Source organism: Heterocephalus glaber, unplaced genomic scaffold (assembly GCF_053883595.1).
Source record: "Heterocephalus glaber isolate CG9 unplaced genomic scaffold, H.glaber_assembly_v1.0 deba00001523, whole genome shotgun sequence".
Lineage (NCBI taxonomy): Eukaryota > Metazoa > Chordata > Mammalia > Rodentia > Bathyergidae > Heterocephalus > Heterocephalus glaber.
Genome location: NW_028258327.1, coordinates 29,978,689 through 30,000,980, shown reverse-complemented (window position 1 = coordinate 30,000,980; position 22,292 = coordinate 29,978,689). Strand labels below are relative to the sequence as shown.

Here is a 22,292-nt window from a genome sequence, read left to right as displayed (position 1 = left end):
ATTTCACATTACCTATTATACATTTAGTCCTTATTTACACTTTCAGTTTCTTACACCAGAGAAACTATTCGGTATTTATTCATGTGTGTCCTATTTATTTCACTTAAGAGTATCACCTCAATGTGCATGCACTTAGCTATAAATGTCTCTAATTTCTCATTTTTTATGGCTGAGTAGTACTCCATTTTATATAAAAAAACACATTTTCTTTATCTAGTCTCAAGTTGATGGGCATTTGGGCTGTTTCCAAGTTTTAGCTATCACAAACTGTGCTGCTATGAACATGGGCACACATATATCACTGTGGTATGATTCTTTTAATTCTTTGGGGAAGATCCCCAGCAGGGGAATAGCAGGGTCAAATGGGACTTCCAGTCCTAGTTCTTTGAGGTATCTCCATACTGATTTCCACAGTGGTTCCAGCACCATTTATTAAAGAGGCTATCTTTCCTCCAGTGAAGGTGTTTGGCTCCTTTGTCAAAGATGAGGTGGCTGAGTACACACTGAGTACACACTGGAGTTGTTTCTGCATCTTCTAATCTGTTCCACTGGTCCTCAGGTCTATTGCTTTGCCAGTACCATGCTTTTTTTTTTTTTTATCACAGTAGCTTTGTAGTATAGTTTCAAGTTGGGGATTGTGATACCCCCTGCCATGTCTCTGTTACCTAGAATTGCTTTTACTATTCTGGGTCTCTTCTTGTTCCAAATGAATTTTTGGATTGTTTTCTCAAGGTCCATGAAGTGTGCTGCTGGGATTTCAATTGGGATTGCATTGAATCTATATAGCAGTTTTGGAAGTACGGCCATTTTCACTATGTTGATCCTTTCTACCCTGGAGCAAGGGATGTCTTTCCACTTTCTGATATCATCTTCAGTCTCTCCTTTCAAAGTGCTATAGTTTAGAGAGAAGAGGTCTTTGATTTCTTTGTTGGGTTGATTCCTAGGTATTTCAGTTTTTTGGATGCTATTGTAAAAGGAATTGTTTGACCTATTTCTCTCTCAGTGAGTCTGCTGTTCATGTAGAGGGAAGCTATTGATTTTTTTGTGTTGAACTTGTATCCAGCTACTTTACTGAATTTGGTTATTCAGTCTAGAAGATTTTTGGTGGAGTTCTTGGGGTCTTCTATATAGAGTATCATGTCATCTGCAAATAATGACAATTTGACTTCTTCATTTCCTATCTTTATTCCTTTTATTTCTTTCTCTTGTCTAATTGCCATGGCTAATGTTTCCAAAACTATATTGTAGGAGCGTGGTGATAGTGGACATCCTTGTCATGTTCCTGATTTTAGTGTGAAGGATTTCAGTTTTTGACCATTTAGTATGATTTTGGCTGTTGGTTTTTCATAGATGGCTTTTATCAGATTGACGTAGAGACTGTCTATTCCAATTTTTATAGGGTTTTTATCATAAATGCATGTTGGATTTTGTCAAATGCTTATTCTCTATCTATTGAGATGATCATACAGTTTTTGTCCTTGGCTCTATGAATATAGTGCATTACATTGATTGATTTGTGTATGTTGAACCATCCCTGGATCCCTGGGATGAATCCCACTTGGTCAGGGTGTATGATCTTCTTGATGATCTTCTGCATTCTATTTGCCAGTATCTTATTAAGGATTTTTGCATCTATGTTCATTAGTGAGATTGGCCTATAGTTCTCTTTTTCAGTTGGGTCTTTCTCTGCTTTGGGGATCAAGGTGATGCTTGCTTCCAGGAATGAATTTGGAAGTATTGCTTCCCTTTCAATTTCATTGAAGAGTTTAAACAGTAGTGGCAGCAGTTCCTCTCTAAATGTGTTGTAGAATTCAGTGGTGAAGCCATCAGGACCTGGGCTTTTCTTAGTTGGTAAGTTTTTAATTACCTTTTCAATTTCATTGATTGATACTGGGTATTTAGAATTTTTAGGTCTTCTTTGTTCAACTTTGATAATTCATACATGTCTAGGAATCTGTCCATTTTTTCTGTGTTTTCCATCTTATCGATGTGTAGGTTCCCGAAGTAGGTAGTGATAATCCTCTGGATTTCTGCTGAGTCTGTTATAATTTCACCCTTTTCATTCCTAATTGCATGGATTTGGGCCTTTTCTTTCCTTTTTCTGATAAGGTTGGCTTAGGATTTGTCAATTTTATTCTTTCGAAGAACCAACTCTTGGCTTCATTGATTTTTTGTATCATTTTCTTAGTCTCCATCGCATTGATTTCTGCCCTGATCTTTATAATTTTCCTTTCTATGGGCTTTGGGTTGGTTCTGCTCTTCTTTTTCTAGAAGCTTGAGGTTCAGCATCAAGTTGTTTAATTGGGTTTGCTTTGTTTTCCTAATATGCCTATTCACTACTATGAATTTCCCTCATAAGACTGCTTTCATTGTGTCCCATAGATTCCGATATGTTGTATTGTCATTGTCATTTAGTTGAAGGAACTGTCTGATTTCTTCTTTAATTTCCTCTGTGACCCATTGATTATTCAGAAGTGTGTTGCTCAGTTTCCATGTGTTCATGAAGTTTTTGCTGTTTCTTTTGCTATTGATCGCCACCTTCATCGCCTGGTCTGATAATATACAGGGGATAACTTTATTTCCTTTCCACTTACCAAAATATGTTCCATGAGCCAGTATGTGATCTATTTTGGAGAATGACTTGTGTGCAGCTGAAAAGAATGTGTATTCTGATTTTGTGGGGTAGAACACTCTGTAAACATCTGTTAAGTTCATTTGTTCAAGAGTTTGAGTTCTAGTATTTCGTTGTTTGTGTTTTGTCTAGTTGATCTATCTATTTGTGACAGTGGGGTATTGAGGTCCCCCACTACTATTGTATTAGTGCATATATGATTTTTCATGTCTGTTAGTATTTGTTTTATATAGTTGGGTGTACTAGTGTTCTGGTGCATAGATGTTTATGATTGTCATCTCTTCCTGTTGGATTGGTCCCTTTAGACCATTAACATTGATGGTTGTAACTGATACATATTGAGTTATCATTGTCATGACTTTTTCTTTTTGTTGCATTCTCCCCCTTTGCATTCAATTTCTTGGCATGTCTGTTGGATTCATTCTGCTGGGCTTCCTGGGGTTGTGATCCTCATTGTCTTTTCCTAGGATTTTGTCTAAAATTTTTTGGAGTGCTGTTTCGGTACTCATGAAGTTCCTAAGGTTCTCTTTGTCATGAAAGTATCTTATTTCACCATCAATTTTGAAAGATAGTTTTGCAGGGTACATCAATCTGGGTTGGAGGCTGTTTTCTTTTAGGGCTTGGAATATATCACTCCAAGCTCTTCTTTCCTAAAGGGTTTGTGTTGAGAAGTCTGCTGTGATTCTGATGGGCTTTCCTTTGTATGTGATTTGTTTCTTTTCTCTAACTGCTTGTAGAACTTTGTTCTTCTGTTGGGTTTCTGGAATCTTATCAATTATATGCCTATGTGTAGATTTTTTTGATCAAGGCTAGTTGGAGTCCTGTATGCCTCACATATCTATATGTCAAGTTCTTTTCCCCTGTTTGGGAGGTTTTCTGCCATCCCTTCTGTGAACAGTTTTTTTTTAATATCATCTCCATTCTCTCTTGTTTCTTTGTTGACTCCAATCAGTCTTATGTTATTCTTCTTTGCATCATCTAGCAGCTGCTGGATTGATTTATTGTGGTCCCTTACAATTTTAAAGAAATTTTTCTTTTCCTGGTCTGAAATTGTAATCTTATCTTCTATATCTGAAATTCTGTCTTCACATTGGCTCATTCTGCTGCTTAGACTTTCAATGGAGTTTTTAATCTCCTGGAAATCTATTTGCATCTGTTTTATGGATTCCATTTGTTTCCTATGTTGGGATTCCATCATGTTCCTCAGCTCTTCTATTTTTTTTATCTGTGTTCTCTCTAGTTTTATTAATCATGTGTTGCACTATGGGCACAATCTCTGCTGTTATGTGAGAAATTATTTCTGACTTCATTTTTTTCCAGATCCCCTTTCAGTGCTAGTTCAGGAAGTCCAGGTGGTTGACTATCAGATTGTTCCATCTTGTTTCCCTTTGGGGTTGCTGTAGGTGATCTGGAAGTCTGGTTCTGAGGCTTGTTTACGTGTCTTCTCATTTCGTCGGGGGGAGGGGTTTTGCTGGTGCCCACATGGCTCACCTTCTCTGTGCTGTGAGAAGTGGTAGGTTGGCCTGGAAGCTTCCTACTCTGCATTGAGAGCTGTGGTATATTGACTCAGTAGCCTCCTCTGCCCTGGGAGCTGTGGCTCGCCTACCTGGAAGCCTCCTTTGAGCTGGGAGCTGTGGCACATTGATCCAGAAGCCTCCTCTCTGCTGGCAGCTGTGGCACATTGACCCGGAAAACCCCTCTGCACTGGGAGCTGTTTCTAGACATAACTTTTTAAAATGAAGTGTAGTTTGATTAAAGCTTTGATATATAGTGTGTCACTTGATTAAAAAAGATTAATACTCCAAATGTCTCTCAACTCATCCACTTTTCTAGGGACTACAAAATAGCTTTTTAGACAACCCTAATGCTTGGCTGGTTAAATTGCCACCAGTTGTTTTAAAAAATATTTATATTTTTAAATTCATTTAGCTCTTGTATGCATTCCTCCCTTGGGAAGTTTTTTGTTTCCTAAAACATTGAAGACATTTTTCATGGGAAATCCCATTGTATTTTATTGTACTTGTGGACTTTATCTTTTACACATTTAAATTACATGTATTTATTTAACTATCTTATTTCCAAACTAGAAACTAAATTCTCTGAGATTGAGATCTTTGTTTGATTCCTCTGATGAATGAATGGATGAAGGTATATATCTGTGCTAGATTACTGATATTAAATAAACACATTGGACCAGGTGATTCTTTTAGAAAATTCATGCTATTTGTAATACAACTAATTTACTTTTCTGAACAATGTCTATAACTATTTAGAAGATTATTTGAAAATACTTTGTATTCCCTAATCAATTTTTTTCTCTTATTAATGAAGTCAAAAGAATTTTCCCCTGTCTTTCATTTACTTTTGAATTTTCCTCTCATTTCTTTTCTCCCTTCCTCTTCTTCCCCTCCCTTTCCCTTTCTCCCCTTCCCTCCTCTCCTCTCTTCTCCTCTCCACTCTTCCCTCTCTCCTTTCTGTTTTTTGTACCAGGGATTGAACTCGGGACCTTGCACTTGTGAGGCAAGCACCGGAACCACCGAGCTAAATCCCCGGCCCTCTTCCCCCTCTCTTTTCCTTTCTTTCCTTTTAGACTCAGCTCTTTTATTCACTGTGCATCTTCAGGGTTTTGTGCCTGCAGACAGAAGTCCTTTGGAAAGCAAGGTTGAGTTGGTTGCTGTACTAGGCCAGGGGTATAAGATATAAGAACTTGATGGTTCCCCAGCTGATCTGGCTAACCTCTTGGAGACTTATTTGGTCCCTTGTGTCAGTATTTTCTTAGTGAAATGAGATTCCTGCTGTATGGCAATTATCTACTGCATGGGGAGAAGGGGTTAAGAAGGCATAGTTTCACATATTAAAGAGCTTTGCCTCCTTTACATAATTAGGCAGGCAACACAGACAAATAGGATACACCATAAACAGGACTCCTGGGGCCTGGTTCATGTTGTAGCCAAGTCTTTGTTAATGTGTGGCAACTCATTTAACCTTTTCAGTTGATTAGTAGTGCTACCTGATAGCCAGCTTTGGAGGAAGGAAGGCAGTGAATATAAAACGGATTGGGAGGAAGAAGCACAAAATGGAAAAGAGGCATTGTACTATAGTAGTTGTGAGCTTGTGATCTTGGATGAAGTTAAATTTGAGGCTGATTCTTCTACTTGTTATATAACTTTGGGCAAATTTTGTTAACTTCACTGATTCTGTGAATTCCTACTTCATATGGTTATAAGAATTATATAAAGTATGTAGAACACTTAGCACACTGTCTTATTTGTAGGTAACCCTCAAAATATGCTGGATATCATATTATTTCTTAAATACTTAATGAGATTATACAATTGAGAAAGACAATAAATTTGTGCTCTGAAAACTGTTGTGCAAGGTTAAGGTGTGATAATATATGTCTTTGCTTATACTATTGTCATAACCAGAACTGCTGTGTGAAATGGGCTTTGCCACTCATTTGAACCTAAAATCTTGTATACATTTTTATATTGCTCTCTTTTTAAAAGAGGAAATTCAAGAAATATTTAGTATGAATGCAGTCTTTAATTCATCTGAAAAAGTTAATTGTGCCATTTTTGTTTCTCAGTGACTCTGTATTGAATAAGTTCATGATATTAGCCTGTTCCTTTCATATTAAGGATTATTAACAGTGATAGAGCTTGTAGTTTCACTATTTGCTTTGTTTTGGACAAAAAAGTCCTTATCATTCTAGCTTTTATAATATTACTGAGTAATTATTGTATCAATATACAGGAGTCTGAATCAGCTCAGGTAAGCTGCTCCTAACTTTTACCTGAGAGTTATAGTTTCTGGCCTCAGTGCAAAACAGTGACCTCTGTAAGTCCTGCAAAAATGACCCAATTAATGATTGGCAGAGGGCATTTTCCCTGGGACCTGACATGATTATTTCCTTCTAAAGTTACAACTTCATCAGCTGGAGCCATCTTGGTCTAAATAAACACTGAGTGGAATTTTCTTGGTGAAACCTGACACCATGCAGAAATATGAATGCTTGTTTTGCATTTGACTGTGGGAATATAATGATTAGATTTATTCTGAGCCTTTCAAAACCTGAAACTTTAGCCGACCAACAGATAGGCATGATGCTATGACACAGGTTTGCGTAGTAGAATAGCCCCATATTAGGAGCCTTTTGAGTCTACAGAGGAAGTGAATGAAGAACAAAAGTATTCAAATTAGTTTGTTGCCTGATTTATTGAACAACATTGGATAGCTCATTTTTAAATCTTGTGTTTCAGTGTTTGGATCTGTGACATAGAAGGATTATATGAAAGTCTTTATAACAGAATGTAAACATGTTACATTATAACATGTTACATTGTTGGTGTATTTAATTTTTCATGAAGAGAAAACTTACTTTGTCACAGGTGCATTTCATGAAGAAAATGTAGTAAAGCATCATCTTTCTGAAGCCAGATAGAGAATTAAAATAAAAAACACAGTTATGAGCAGGTTCCCTTTCTATACATGCAGGATCTCAGATAGTAGTTGAATGGATGTCAGAAATTAGATGTAGTTTATGTTGTGTGTACATGTGGTATGGTGATAGTGTGTGCATGTATTTGTGTTGAGAAGTAATCATAAGTTTTGTTAGTGTTTGGCTATGTGGTTCTTTATCAGACATGTTAAGCTTTTTTTTGCTAAAAGCAATGAAATGTTATTAGTTTTGAGTATAATATATATTGCATTTCTTTTTGTGAGAGCAAATAGTCATATTTGTCTTGAGATAAAAAGGCAATTCAGTAAATTTGGTGAACTTGAATTTTCTCCTTAGTGATGCCCCCTTAAATCTTGCTTCCAAGGGAAAATCTTAATCCACCTGGACAGAAGTCTACTCTACCTGTGAAGAACCACAGCAACTACCTCTAAAATGCACATCTTTGTGGAGAAATGTAGGAAGTCTGACCAGAGAGCTGTAGAGCAGCTTGAGCCTGGAGGGTGAAGAAATTTGAGTAACAGTGAATCAGAAGGATATTTCACTTTGGATGAAGAAGAATACAGTTATTCAGATATTGAAAGTGTTATGTATACTGACTTCATCAAATCAAAAATCAGCTCAGAGAGAAAGAATTCCTGTCTCCTAGGAAGTTACTTTAGAGGAGAAGAGAAGGAGAACCAGAAGGAGAGAAGCAGAGGTATTGGATAGAATTATGAGTATTGAAGTGGTTTTGGTCAAAGCTGATACTCAGAGATAGAGGTTATTTATATGATATTATCACTTGTACAAGTGGATGTTAACTTGTTATTGTTTCAGGTATGAGCTTTTTCTGTATGATGTCTGGACATGCTGCTTCTTTTCCTACTGGTGCATTCTAGCTCTAAGGGAATTGAACTAGTCTTAATCAAGGGTATATATGCACTACTCTGCTAAAGGCTAATCTAGTTACTGTCATCCTGATGTCTTCATGGATTGCTTTTATCACTGGCAAGAGCATCAGACAGGACTGCTTTTGGCCCTTTAGTTGTTTTCTAGTAAGGTTAGCTGATAATCAGACTCATGGCAGGGGAGTTGATAGAGGAACATTTGACCCTACAATAGCAAAAAGCATCTCTCTGGTTGCCTTTCTCTGTAGAGCCAACAAATACAACAAATAAAAATACAAACCAGAGGAAGAATGTCTCGGTGAGGGAATCTTTTCAATAAAATATACAAGAGATCATTCAGCTACTCCTGAAGAAAGAAAATTTGTTCTTTCTAAGGGAAGAAGAAAAGAAGTAGGCAAAAACAGCCTTTTAGTGAGGAAATAAGTTGTTACTAAGAGCTTACTGAAAAACAGCAGGAACGCAACCAAATGAAGTATGCAATTAAACAGGCAAAAAAGGTGTGTTTTGATCCTGTGGGTTTTCCAGAAGAACATCTAGCTTTTCTAGATATGATACTCACTAAGATAGTTTCCTCAAGTTTTTCACATTGGGTGGAGAAGTAGAACAACATAAAGTGGATCATTTTGAAGTTTCCTTACTTCTAGATAAGTGTTGGTAACTTCTTCCTTGAATTAATGAATATTCAATTGATTCTCCAAATTTCTCTCATTTATCTCAGAGAATGCATAACACCTTGTAGTTATTCTCTCTGTGACCACTGCCTCCAGTGTCCACTTCTCCTTTATTCTGAGAACGAGAGGCACTGCACTTGTTGAGCATTTTGAAGTTTGATGGGTCCATATGACTTGCTCAGAATGTGAGTAGAAGTATCGCACTTGGTGCCTTGACTCTCCCACCATCTTTTTTCCTTTGACATATTGACTAAATATCTCAGAGCGTAGCCTGAATATATGCCAACACACGGGGGATGGTTATTCTGCCCCAGAGAGTCACTAATATTTGTTGTGGACATTGTGAGAAGAAATAAACTTATAAACAAGAACCATATTTATACCACTGACTGAATAAACTATCTTTAACAAGTGACTCTTCACCCTATGGCTGACTCATTATATTCCACATGCTTTTTAAAATTTTTATTTATTAGTTTACATAGAATAACAACCTAATTTGCATTCTTGATGGCAAATATGACAAATGAGGCTATGAAATGGAACTATGAGGCAGAAGTTGTGGACTGATGGTATTGGATGGGGAAAAATGGTAGAACATTCAGCTTGTACCATTCATTTGGAGTCTCCCTCTTTTCCTCTTTCACCAGTGTTTTTCCAGTCTTACTCATAGTTCCTACACCCTAAAGATCTTTGTGGAATTTTCCAGTGCTGAGAGATGAATCACCCTGTTTTGTAATGCTGTTGTAAATGGAGATGGGAGGGTTGTGGGAAATAACTGCTCCTTGCATTTCTGCCTTGCTCAGTCTATTTATTTCCCCCTAAGAAACATTGGAATACTGTGTGTTAAGAAATTTGTCCAAATGAAGCAAATGTCTATATCTATAGTCCATATCCATATCCATACTTCTATATAACCTATTTAAATGTATTTTCTGTACACTCATGTTCTCTCATGTCTCTTTCAGTTTTATTTTTAAAAATTTTAGTTATGAAGACTTCAATCATACAGGAACAAAGTGCCTCAAAAGGACTTAGATGATAAAGAGATGAGCTCACAAGAGAGCTCAGGTATCTTAGGACTGCTGGGATTTAGCAGCTTGGGGCTCTTCCTATGTCTCCACTTTGCCTTCCATAGCATCAGACTCAACCTAAGCTTGCTTCTCTGTGGCCACAAGATGACTGACTGTGGCTCAAAAGGGCAACTTGCTTTCCAAGTCACATCACATGTGAACAAAAGAGTCTTTCATGGGCACAGTCTCAGAAGGAAGAAGCTTTTTTCCCAGACCTCAACAAATGTCTCGTTATTCATTGCTCCAAACTGAGTTACTGATTACCTTGTTCTCTGCTGAGGGTGATAGTTTTGCTGATTGGTTTTGGCCAGTGAGTGTCTACTGTGGGACTTAGAATGGACTTAACCCCATCTCACTCATGTGGGTAAGAAATGTGACCAGTGAGGCCTGGAAGGAAAGTCTTGAGGTTGTTGATGAGTGAGGGGCTGGAGAGTGGTAACTGGGTAGTTCTTGGCCACAGTGGCTTTGCTTTTCTCTTCATAGCTCCACACTGAGACTTCTGATTGTCCTCACTATTCTTTTTTGATAATAGAAGGCATTGATCTTGGATGGGATTTTGAGAGGCGTAAAAAACAAGGCACTTATTCTGTATAAGAGAATCAGCTAAGTTACAAAGAGAAAGGTTGGTAAACTTTCTTTAGAATTTTGTAGAAGTGTTTGCTATTAGTAAACAAACAACTCAGAAAGCATAATAGCTACGCAAAATACCCATGCCTCCCGTGATCTCAAAATCAATTATGTGTTTCTTTTGTGATGTACATCTTTGATTCAAAATGACAGTAGTTTTTTTTTAAAATGATGCACCAGTTCCCAATCAAGATGGTTCATTCAGATCTATGCAGGACAATTCTCCTCTAATACCAGAAAAGACCAATCTAGAGAGAGAAATGATCTGTTGCTTCCTGTAATGTATCTTCCCAAACATACCACCAAATACTCCCAGTCTACCTATGTAGTGAATATGTATTTATACAAAGCATAGTAGACAGAGCCAACTGACCAAGGCCCTCCTTGCATTCTTGTCTAAATTAAGGGCCATGACAGTTGGGGTTCACAGCTGCAGAACCAGCCACCTGAAAATATTGTCATTTAACTTCTTTCTTTTCCAGGGAGGAAAATATACACATAAGGAACAAATATGTTTTCTTTTGTTTCTTCCTGGTACCATTCATATAAATCTGAAGGACATAACCTGATGACTTTACTAAGACATGGTAGTAATGGAACAATATGACTAGCAGAGGGGGTATGGTATTCCTATGGTAGGAAAATGAAAGGCTAGTTCTTTAATCCTTGGACATTATTTACAGATTACCAAAGGTTTTAGTCATTATGTTAGCCACTCTATAGGATTCTCAGATTATTCTCACTGCTGGGAATCAAACCCAGGGCCTCACATACACTAGGCAAGTATTCTACCACTGAGCTACAACCCCAGCCTTCAGATGATTCCTGAAATTATATGGACTATGAAATTATTGAGGACTTGCATTGAAAATCCAGAATTGTAGAACTGGTTCTGTCCTTTGGATTTTGAAAAGGTTTTACTAACTCTACAGAGGAGTAAGATATAGCCCCTACCTGTGGAATGTACTATTTAGTAGGGGAGGGATAAAAATCCAATAACTATATATAAGAAAAATGTCATAAAGTGATAGCAAAGGTATTTGTGGTTCAACATGGAAAATTAGTGACAGCAAAGAAATCTGTTCAAAAAACCACCAGAAACTCCCTAGGGATATGGCATTTGAACTTCCAGCCTAAAAAGGATGCACAGGATTTGGATAAGGGGAGATAAGGATCAGTGGTTTACTAGTGCCTAGTCTTACAGAGTCCCAGAGGTAAGAAAGGCAGTTTATAAGAAATTGTATTTGGTTGGAGTGTAAGGTTTGAAAGAATGTAATCAGGATGGAAGTAACTAGAAACAAAGACATCCCAAGTGGTCACAAATGCCAGACTAAAGAGGGTAGATTTAATCCAGGAGGAGATTTCAGAGGCTTTTAAAATTTCATAGCCACCCCATTGTCTCATAACAAGCCCCTTAGACCCCATATCAGAATCAGAATGCTAGTCTTGCCCACTGTGGCCTGACAATAGGTTAGTCCTAACATGTAGGTACAGTTCTAGGAAGCTCAGACGCAAATCCATGAAAGAAAAAGCTATAATAACATTAGGAATCTGGTGTTGAGGCTGTAGGTGAGAGAGGGTAAAGAATATCCTGGAGGCCATGTAGAGAAACACTGAATGACTTTCTGCATGATAGAGAGCATGAATGATTTTTGTCAGGTGTCTTTGATTCTTGCTGAGTTACAGAGAGAGGGGCACTGTGGTAGAGTGGTCTGACAGTGGTTGATCTGATCCTACCTCTCTGAGTTTGGTATTACCTACCTATGTGATTGCAGGCAAGTCTGTGGGAAAACTTCAGCTCCCTGACTCTAATGAGGAGTTGAACTAAATCCACATTTTCTAATGTGAATATTCTTGGCAATTAATAACATAGGGTACCCCAATAGAAAATAAACATTCAGTGGTTAAGTCAAAATGCTGCAGACTCAATTCTATGCTAGGAGTTAGGATGCCAGTAGCACCCAACTTAGGAAATAAAAATATTATTTACATTTTTTCTTCCATGCAATGTCTGTTGGCTTTCCATGAAATGCCATGGAACATTTTGGACTAGGTTTTTTGCCCATGTCTTTCCACTCTCATTTGCTCTAATTCTGTGTTACATCTGAAATTTTCTTCCCAGTCTCAGATTTTATAAATACAAAGGAAATTTGCTTCTCTACCCTGGTAGAGTGAATTTTTCCACCTATAATGCAGGATTGGCTACTGCCCTTGATCAACTTTCTTGCAAAGTTGAGGCAGAAGTTCTTTAAAAGTGTTTTTAAAAGAGCTTAGAGATCCTCTAAGAAAGGTGATCCCTGGTGGATTTGTCATATGACTTCATTAGACACCTTGTATGCTAAGGAGCTATCAACTTCAGCTTCCAGTTTGGAATCATCATTTTTCTAACTTACTCTATTAACCAGGAAAGAGCTACGGGATTTTTTCCTTCTCTTTTTTGCATCTGTATATAATATAATTTAACCTAGCAAGAAAGACACTGATTTTCTGTCCCACAGGACTTAATTAACTCCCAGCTCCATGGTGCTCCATGGAAATAGTAAGAAAAGTAAAAGTTCGAGTGTTCCATACCTGTCCACTTCCACCTCTGGTGCATAATGAGATGTCAGGAACAGTGACACTGATGAGATGTGTAAAAGATGCTCATTGCAGGAGGCTGTGAGCTGCCTGCTTGGCTTCTGGGAGCTCTGGCCAAGTTGGAAGAATTGTGGACACAGTAAGCAGCCCTTGTCTGCAGAATCCAATTTCCAACATTCTCCCCACTCACCTCCCTGGCACCTGAGCAGTGGTTTTGTTAACCTTTAGCTCTGCCTTCTGCACCCTGGTTGGATGTGATGACAATTGTCATGGGACAGATGCCATGTTTATTACACTGCCTGTAGCAAATCTGGACTGGAAGTGCAGGATTCTACCAGCCAGCCCTCAGGGGAGCCCATTAAGAAATTGCAAGGCTAATAAAAATCATGCTGGATGAAATTACAATCCTCTGGTGCCACTCTGTGATGGGTTGAATCTGGTTTTACATTTTAATGGAGGCAGTGACTGAAGGCTTGAGCCAGGACATTTATATCAGCAGTATTGAAGGTTTCGTACCTTCTTAACCAAGAGCTGGAAAGGGCAACAAGAAGATGAGCTTGCTCCTCTCTTTGTGTGAGGTTTCTGTGCATGTGAGATAGGAATTTATTAATATTTTGGGTATACTCTCAATGTTTTCCTGCCAGAAGAAAGGTTCACTCTGGCATGTGGCATGAAATTTGGGCCACAGTTAGTTTTCTAGCCTCTTTTAAGCCTTCAGTGGCTATGCCCAAGAGGAATCTGGAGAACACATGGATCCAATTCTTGTCTCTTAGTAAAATACTCAAAACTTCCTTATACTGGTGCCTTCGCAGAAAGGAAATTGTGTGAAAATAAGAAGGGCTATTAACCTTCACACTGCATCATATCTCCCCGGGGAACACTGCAGGGAGGGGTGATTCTACATTCTCGGCTGCATCGCTTTAGCAAAAAGCATTTATAATTTTACTTGGTTAATTGATTGTTTTAAAGCACTAGAATAAAATAACTAAGCATATTGGGAAGTATATGTTGTATTGGGAAGACTGAGGAAAATAGAAGGAAGAACATAATAGTGTTTTCAGTACTAGCTATGTGTGATACCATCAAGAGAAGCATAGTCAGTGTTTTATTGGAAAGAAATACTACTGCTACTACTAAGAGGAGATACCACTAACTGAACCATGAGAAGCCCTTTACATGAACTACTCATTTAATCCTCAAAAGAATCTTTAAAGTGATTAGCATTATCATCCTCATTATATAGATTAACATCTGCTCAGAGATGCTTAGCAGCTTGTTTCAGGACACACAGCTAGTTAATAACAGAACAAAATGAAATACAATAACTCCAAACTGAAATTCAATAATTCCAGAGCCTGTACTATTACTGTTAATTCTCTTTTGGAAAATAATTTTAAAAGAAGAAAGAAAATCTATTCTCTTATGTAGACATTTTCCAAGATAAATCTGGGAAATTACTATATAAATTTGTGGAAGTAGATCATTGAGTAGTGGAATATATTAAAATTTATCTGCTTTTCTCCAGCTACACCTGTGAGCCTGGGTCTGGCTCTGGTGCCCTTGCCTGCCACTGTGTCTGTAGCTCCTGTCTGTTTATGGGTATTGTCCTGTCACTTGTGTTCTAGGTCTTTCCAGTGAGTTTTCTGCTTCCTCTATTCTTCAGCTCTAGTAATTATTTGAGTGTGTGTGTGTGTGTGTGTGTGTGTGTGCGAGAGAGAGAGAGAAAGAGAGAGAGAGAGAGATCTGATGTTTATATCTTTGCTGAAACTACTATAATAGCAGACAAAGTTTTGTTAAGTGAATTCCTGAATGAACATAATTAAGACGAATGTGCCCCATGATTGCCTGTAGTGCCAGCTACTTTGGAGGCTGAGACAGGAAGACTGCTTGAGTCTAGGAGTCCTTGGCAAACTTGGCAATCTAGTGGGAACCTAAAAACAGAAAAATGCTCACTAGCCTGTTTTGAAAGCTTTTGGAAAGAGTTGCTGTAAATATTGAGAAATAAAAGGACAATACTCTGATCAAAGGCAGGAGCTACATCCAGGGTGATTGTATTCAGAAAGGCTTTATCAATTCAAAGGAAGATGGCTTCATCAGTTTTGCCATTTGCCATCTGGAGTTTTTTGCAGGTTGTAGAGGTGGAGACATGCTTGACATAGGTCATTTGATGATATTACTCTAAACTTGTTTGATAAGTCTTGATAATGTGAGTAGTATTTAGGAGAAATTTTTATTTTTCAGTATAGGAAGAACTTTATACTTTCCTTTTCTGCTATTCTACTGAAGAAATGGGTGGCCAAATCTGTAGTTCCAGGATGCTTAGTTTAATTTTGTACTTTAAAAATTTTTCTGGGAATGAGTCAATGCATCTTGTAACGTAGGAATAAGGGGTACTAGTGGGAAGCATATGAAAGTTTCATAATATTTAGGTGTCCATCAGTTGTATGTTGCCCCATGCTTCCAGCTTTTCCTTCCTACTGTTTTGGCCTCTCTATGGTACTATTGCAGCACTTTAATGTACAGGATGAATTAAAAAAAACACTTTTTCATCTTTTAATAAAAGATATATACTTAGAATCAATTTTAAAAAGAGGTCATTGAAAGAGAAAAAAAGTGATCCTCTATAATTTCAGAATTCAGTTCTTTTCACCTTGGATAAGAAAATGTTGGTCAGTGAGGTCATGAGTTGATAAATGCAGCCTTAGCATCTTTATTCTGTAATCTAGGAGATAGAGAGTGTAGAGATGGCAACTCCTGATTTCATTAAGTATAAGCATTGGGTGCAGAACTATGAAGTAATTACAACACATTCTCTGTACATAAAATAAGTAAATTTCAATAGTGGCAATGCTGGGGGTGATATATTTGTTTCTATGTTTACTACATATCTATCCATAAAATTTATTATTAAGACTTTTTTAAGATTTCTGTATGCTATTTTAAGAAACTTTTCTTTTCAACATCATGGAATGTGGACCCTGTTTTTTACTGGGCTATCATATACTTCTGTGGTACAAATGAAATCAAATCACAGTTCGCTTATGTAAGCCAGTGTATTTGTTGGGCTTGTTTTCTTTTAACTTTTTAAGTAGACAATTTCAAATATAAAAAGCATATTTTCAGATATAAAAACCACACTCATCACCCCTGCTATGATTAAGATCTAAAATGTCCCCCCTCCCAAATCTCATGTATTTATAGTTGGGGCTTTTAGTAGATGATTGGATCTTGGAGGCACTGTACTCATTAGTGGATTAATCCACTGCTGAATTCTTAGCTGAATGTGCTCTTAGCAGTGAGACTTGGTTGGAAGAGATGGATCACCAGGTGTATATTATTCTATCCTGTTTCTCTCTTTTCTCTCTTTCTTAGCTGCCATGGGTTGAACAGCTTTCCACTGCCATGCCCTTCAGCTATACTGTTTCTGCTTGGAGATAGTGAACCATGTTTTGAATCCTGTGAAATTGTAAGACAAAATAATTCTTTTCTCTTTTTAAATTGTGCAGGTTATGGATCTTGTCCCAGTGATGTGAAAGTGAATAATCTAGATAATTAGTACCTGAGAAATGAGGTTGTCATTAAAAATATACCTGACCATGTGGTTCAGAAGCTTTTGAAACTGGCTTGAAGAAGGAGTTTGGAAAGATTTGGAGATGTAGGCTAGAGGAGCAGAGCTTGCTGGACAGTTCTGGTCAGAGCTCAGAAGGTCAGAATGTCAATTGAAATGTGGACAGTAAAAGACTTTCTCATGAGGTTTCAGATGGAAATGAGGCTCTACTGGGCAAAGTACTACAGAACACTTGTGTTAAATTTTGGCAAAAGAATTGGCTTCATTTTGCCCATGTCCTAAGACTGTGTGAGGCCAAATTTAAAGGTAGTGGTTTAATGTATCTGTTAGAGGAAATATGAAGGCAGCCCAACGTTCAGGTTGTGGCATGAATGTTTCTGAGGGCTTTGATCCAGATTTACAATAAAAATCAGGAGCATAAAGCAGAGCCAAAAAATGTAAAAATGTGCAGTTTGTCCAGAAAAGAAGCACATGTAAAATTGTGGGCAAGGAAAATGTGGTTGGTGAAAAGATCAGCACCATTAAAAAGAAGTCAAGAGCTGGATGGAATGGGAATATTTACTCTCTGTTATTTTCCTTTTGGTTTTGATAGGGCCTCACAGCTAAGGGTTTGTCTTGAGTTTTTCAGAGAATACTTTAGACTTGGACTTTTCCACAATGCTGAAACTATTAAGTCTCTGGTGATTCTTAGGGATTAATTAAATGCTATTTTTCTTTTGGTGGTACTGGGGATTAAATCCAGGACCTTTGTACTTAGCTATATCCCCAGTCTTTTATTGTTATTTTAATTTTTTTTTACATTTTTGAGACAGGGTCTTGCTAAGTCAATAAATTGTCCAGTTTGGGCTTGAAATTGCAATTCTTCTGCTTTAGCCTCTCAAAGTTTTGGGATTACAGGCATGTACCACCACACCTGGCCCTAAGGGCATTTTGTATAATGAGATGGATATGAGCATTTTAGAGGCTAGGGGCAGAATGTTATGGTTTAGATCTAAACGGTCTCCTCAAAGACTCATGTGCCAGTGGGTAAGCATTTCTAAATGATTGAATCATGGGGGCAGTATATCAGTAGATTGAACTATTGATGAGTTTATAGCTAAATATGCTGTTAAGAGGTGGGGTCTGTTTAGATGAGGAGGGTCACTGGGTGAGGAGGGTGACCTGTTAGTGTGTGCCCTTCTCTTGGAACCTTCCTTCTCTCTCTGCTTCCTGACTGCCATGCTTGAGCAGCTTTTCTTTGTCATGCTCTTCCACTGTGATGTTCCTAGTTTGGAGTCAGCCAGTCATGGATTGAATACTCTAAAATCATAAATCAAAATAAACCCTTCTTCCTTCAAGTTGTGGGAGCCAGGTGTTTTGTCCTGTTGGAGGGAATGTGAGAAAACACCGACCTTCAACAGCTATCAACTAATTTATTTTTTAAAAAAAAGTTTCATTGTAGACTATTTTATAGTGGTTATACTTTGAAAAGAGGAGTCTAATGATAAGAGTTTCAAGAATGAAGGCAATGTTTTGACCTGGGTGCCGCATAATTTAGTATTAAAAGAATTGCTACATTTTATATTTACTTGAATGTGCAGAATCATGATCCAGCTAAGGCTTAGATTAAAAATTAGAGCAAAAGTTTTCCTGATCCCCTTTCATTTTCCTTTTCTTGCATTTCTATTTTCTAGTCTGGTCCTAATTGAAGGTTTAGATTGATAAAGTCTAAAACTTTCTGTTGTATTTATATTTTAAAGCAGATTTCTTGAAAACTCAAATAAGTGAAGTTATAGTGGTAGAAAAATTACAATGGAAGATGATTTTTGTGTGTAGGATTTTTCATGCTTCGTACCCCATGAAATTCTATTGCCTGAGCAACTATTGCAATAAATGGTAGTGCAAATATGTTGAACATTTATTTGTGACAAGCACATAGCATATAAATATTTATTTTTTGCAGTATTAGGGATTGATCCCAGGATCTTCACACTGAGCTACATTCCCAGCAACCCTCTCCCCACAGCCCTTTGAAAATTTTGAGACAGGGTCTTCCTTAGTTGCTATATTTGCTGCTTAGGCTAGGCTTGAACTTGTGATCCTCCTGCCCGAGCATCCCAAAGGGCTGGAACTACAAGTGTGTGCCACCATGTTTGGCTTCCATATGAGTATTTTTCTACATTATTTTCACAGCATGATGGAGTGGATATTATTAGCTCCATTTTATAGATAGGAAAATGAATGCCCCAAATTTTTAGGAGACTTGGCCAGGGCTTCATGGATTGTTAAAGTGGAGCTGGGAGTTTGAAATGGAGTCTGCCTAATATTAACCTTTTTCTTATCATAGTGTTGTCTGCTGAATAAATAACTAAAAATGATAAGTGAGTGGCACTACTGGGCTGGGAAGAAGAAAAGATAGAAGGGATAGAAAAGAAATTTGTGTTAATCAAAAGAAAACTCTGGGTAAGAAAATCTCATATCTAGTGAAATGCAAGCAAGGCTACATGAGTTCACTTTAATTTCAAGGACATGCCTGTATTTTCTAAGTGACAATGGAATTTTTCTTTTATTTTGAAAATTGCCCTAAAAGCAAGTTTCTTTTTATAGCCTATAACTGTTTCCCTGGCCCTGGAAAATAAGGGAGGCTCTGAAAGAAGGGAGGGGTTCCTTCATTCCTATCCCGAGTTCGTATGAAAAGATGTCCACTGGAATAAAACAAAGAATTATCCCAAACAAGGGAAGCAAAAGGACTTGGGGAGCAGATACTATCAGTGAGGGAAGAGGCCACATGTGCACCAGGTTGTTAAAATGTAGCAAGTCAAGATGGCCGCCGCAGTAACCACGGGCTATGCAAGGAGATAAATGGTTGACCCCAGCCAGTGTCAAGCTACGATTGATGCTACTATCAGTCCTAGTGCCTTCCCAGTGATTTTTTAAAAAAATCTTTGATAGAGTGTGTTATCTAGTTACTGGCACTAGGGCAATAGCCTGGAGGGGTGAAGGAAAAGGAAAGAATAAAAGGTCACTCTAGGACGACAATCTCAGTTCAACTAAATGAGAAAAAAAGGATCTAGCTAAAAAAGGGAGAGAATAAATAAATAACAATAAAGCAGTTGCTAGGTGCATTGGCAGCATAAGTGAAATTACTGTTTTCCTTCTCTGTCTTTCCCTCTCATCTCCCTTTTCCTTTCTCTCTCCCTCTTCTTCCATTCCTCACTTTTTTCTCTCACTCCATTATTCATCCTTCTCTTCCTTTGTCCCCTCTTTATAAAACAGATAGTAGACTGAGCCACTGCAGAGGTGGTTGGATTAGAAGATATAGCTATAGATTCTTTCTTTGATTTTTCTCTTGAATTTTTATAATACTCCAATTAGAAGTAAGTCTTTTCGTAAATTTCTAGGAGAAATGAAAATAAAGGCCTTAGATAGCTCCCTGTCTGTAAAATAATGATTCAAGAATGAAAGTGAAAAACCAAATGAAACAAAATTCTTACAGATAACGGAAAATATATCTATATAATATGCCATTAATAATTTATTTGTGGGAATATGGGAATCCAATTCTGTGAAAACATTCCTGCCCTGCCCTACATACACATGTACACAGGGACAGCCCACAGGTGTGCCCATCTGCACAGCTTTTTCCATGTGTACCTATATAAACTTTTGGAAGGACAGGAATAAAATTGTTTCTGCTTAGGACTGCCGCACCAATAATTCTATTTCCTATTAGTAATAACTTTAATTGTCTCCTTTTAGTCTCAAAGCAAAAAAAAATTTTTTTTTTGTAGCAGGGATTGAACTCAGGACCTTGTGCTTGCAAGGCAGGTGCAGAGCCTCTGAGCTAAATCCCCAGCTCAAAGCAAATTTTTGAGAGGGAGATAAAAAAAAAGAACTAAAAATTTTGTTTTTTGATTTTTGGTTTAACAGAGTATGGCTTTAAGTAGTCAATTTTTTTTCTTTTTATTTGACCTGGAAAAACCTAGACCTACCTGCTATGGAGTTTTTTGTAGCAGGTAAATGGTGATACCAGGGCAAGAAACCTGAAGCTAGAGTAGATCTAGAGTATACTTTCCTTCGAGTAGAATCATAGTGGATATAAAAGTAGTAGCCCCCAAAACAACTCTGGAAAGCATAGAGAAATATATCTTTTGGCAGATTCTTCCTTTTCTAAAGCCATAGGACATTAGCAATGTGACACTCTGGCCTAACATCATTGGTTCTCACTAAGAATCTTTGGTTGGCATAAACTGGAGGATTTGCTTTGTCATCCTTTCCTTTGTCAGGTGCATCAGAGTAACATAAAGACCCTGAGCCTTCATGCTGGGAGACTTGAGTTCTAGTTTTTGCCAACACCATCATATGCTGGGTCCTTGACTTAATTTCCCAGAGCCGTAATTCCTCTTCATATATATGATATCAGTAGTGCTTAACAATATCTGCTTGCGAGGTTTTTGAAATTTTAAATGGATCTGCAGGTGTGAAGACCCTCTAGAGGTACTAATCTATGATTTAACTTGTGATTCTTCATCAGCGTGGACTTCAGTGGCCCCTGATGGTGAAGGTTAGCTATAATGTGACAAAATGCTTACATAAAAACCTGTCATGCAGCACTTAGATTATAGGCTGATTAAACAGTGGTTCTTGGATGCTTCCTTAGGATTGTTTAAAGTGTGAGCAAGATAGGGAAATGAAATGTTAGAGCTGGATGAAGAATATGTAATATGTAGTTTTTGAACATTTAATAGTTTCTAGTTGGCAACATAAAATAGATGCTGTGTAGTTTGGTTTGTTATTCTGTGATTAGAATGTTTGAGATACAAATTTAAAATTAAAGTTTATTCTATCAATAATTTGTCTTTTATTGAAGCATAATTTTATTTAATGAAATATTCAGATCTTAAGAGAGTACACTTAAGGTACATATGCATAACATACATATTAAAATACCTATACATTAACATATGTATATGCCATAAAACCCACATTTCAAAGTCAAGACATAAGCACATTTTAATCACTGGGAAAGTTAATTTTATTCCTTATTTTATTTCATTTATTTTATTTGCCATAAATATTGATGTCAACAATTTAATCTTAAGAAATTGGTTTTCCCTCTTGTTTTTGTTTAAGGAAAATATGGAAAAGGTGAGGAGTGACTAGAGATATTAAGCACCTGTTATGTGTCAGGCTCTGAGTCGGTCTTCACTAACTCAGTATGAGTCCTTGAAAAACAACCTGAATTTTATGGTTAAAGTGTTGAACTTCAAGGTGACTACCAAAGGTTACACAGCAAGGATAGAGTGGAGTTAGGATTTAAGTTTGTGTTGCTGCCTCCAGGGCCCATTTTCTTCAGTTGGCAAAATAAAACAATTGCTATGATTTGGGAACTTGAGAGTCTTTTGTGGACTCAGAAATATAGAAAGTTAATTTTCAGGATAAAACTAAAGAAAAAAAAAACTCCTTGAGGGGAGAAAACTGATTGGGCATATTTTCTGATTGGAGATTCAGTCTGATTTGATCATCTTTCTGTTTCTGAGGCTATATTTTTCTCATCACTTCAAATTCATGAAAGCGTTACCATTATTGAGACTAGTTTTTATGTCACTCAAGGGCATAGACTACATAGGTCTGAAAACAGAGCCCCTGGCTTCCTGACTTTTCAACATTTTGTCTCTGGCATGTTCCTTTGCCTTTGCAAGACTCACTTTTCTCATTTGTAAATAAGGCTAATAAAGAAGATCCTCATAGAGTTTGAGGTCTAAGCAGGCTAAGAAAATGAAGGCTTTAGTGCTTGCCATCTACTAAATGCCCAG

General features: G+C 37.4%; 1 protein-coding gene across 15 annotated transcripts in view; it reads left to right on the top strand.

Moving 5' to 3' along the window:
* Nucleotides 1–22,292, top strand: part of Pkhd1 (PKHD1 ciliary IPT domain containing fibrocystin/polyductin) — a 513,180-nt gene that overhangs the window by 116,308 nt on the left and 374,580 nt on the right. The window contains exon 35 of one of the 15 annotated variants that reach the window (XM_087188162.1): nucleotides 16,302–16,395. The exons of the other annotated variants lie outside the window; for them this stretch is intronic. Within the exon in view, the coding sequence (XP_087044288.1) occupies nucleotides 16,302–16,395 (94 nt within the window). The remainder of the gene's footprint in view (nucleotides 1–16,301; nucleotides 16,396–22,292) is intronic. 15 annotated transcript variants of the gene reach the window in all.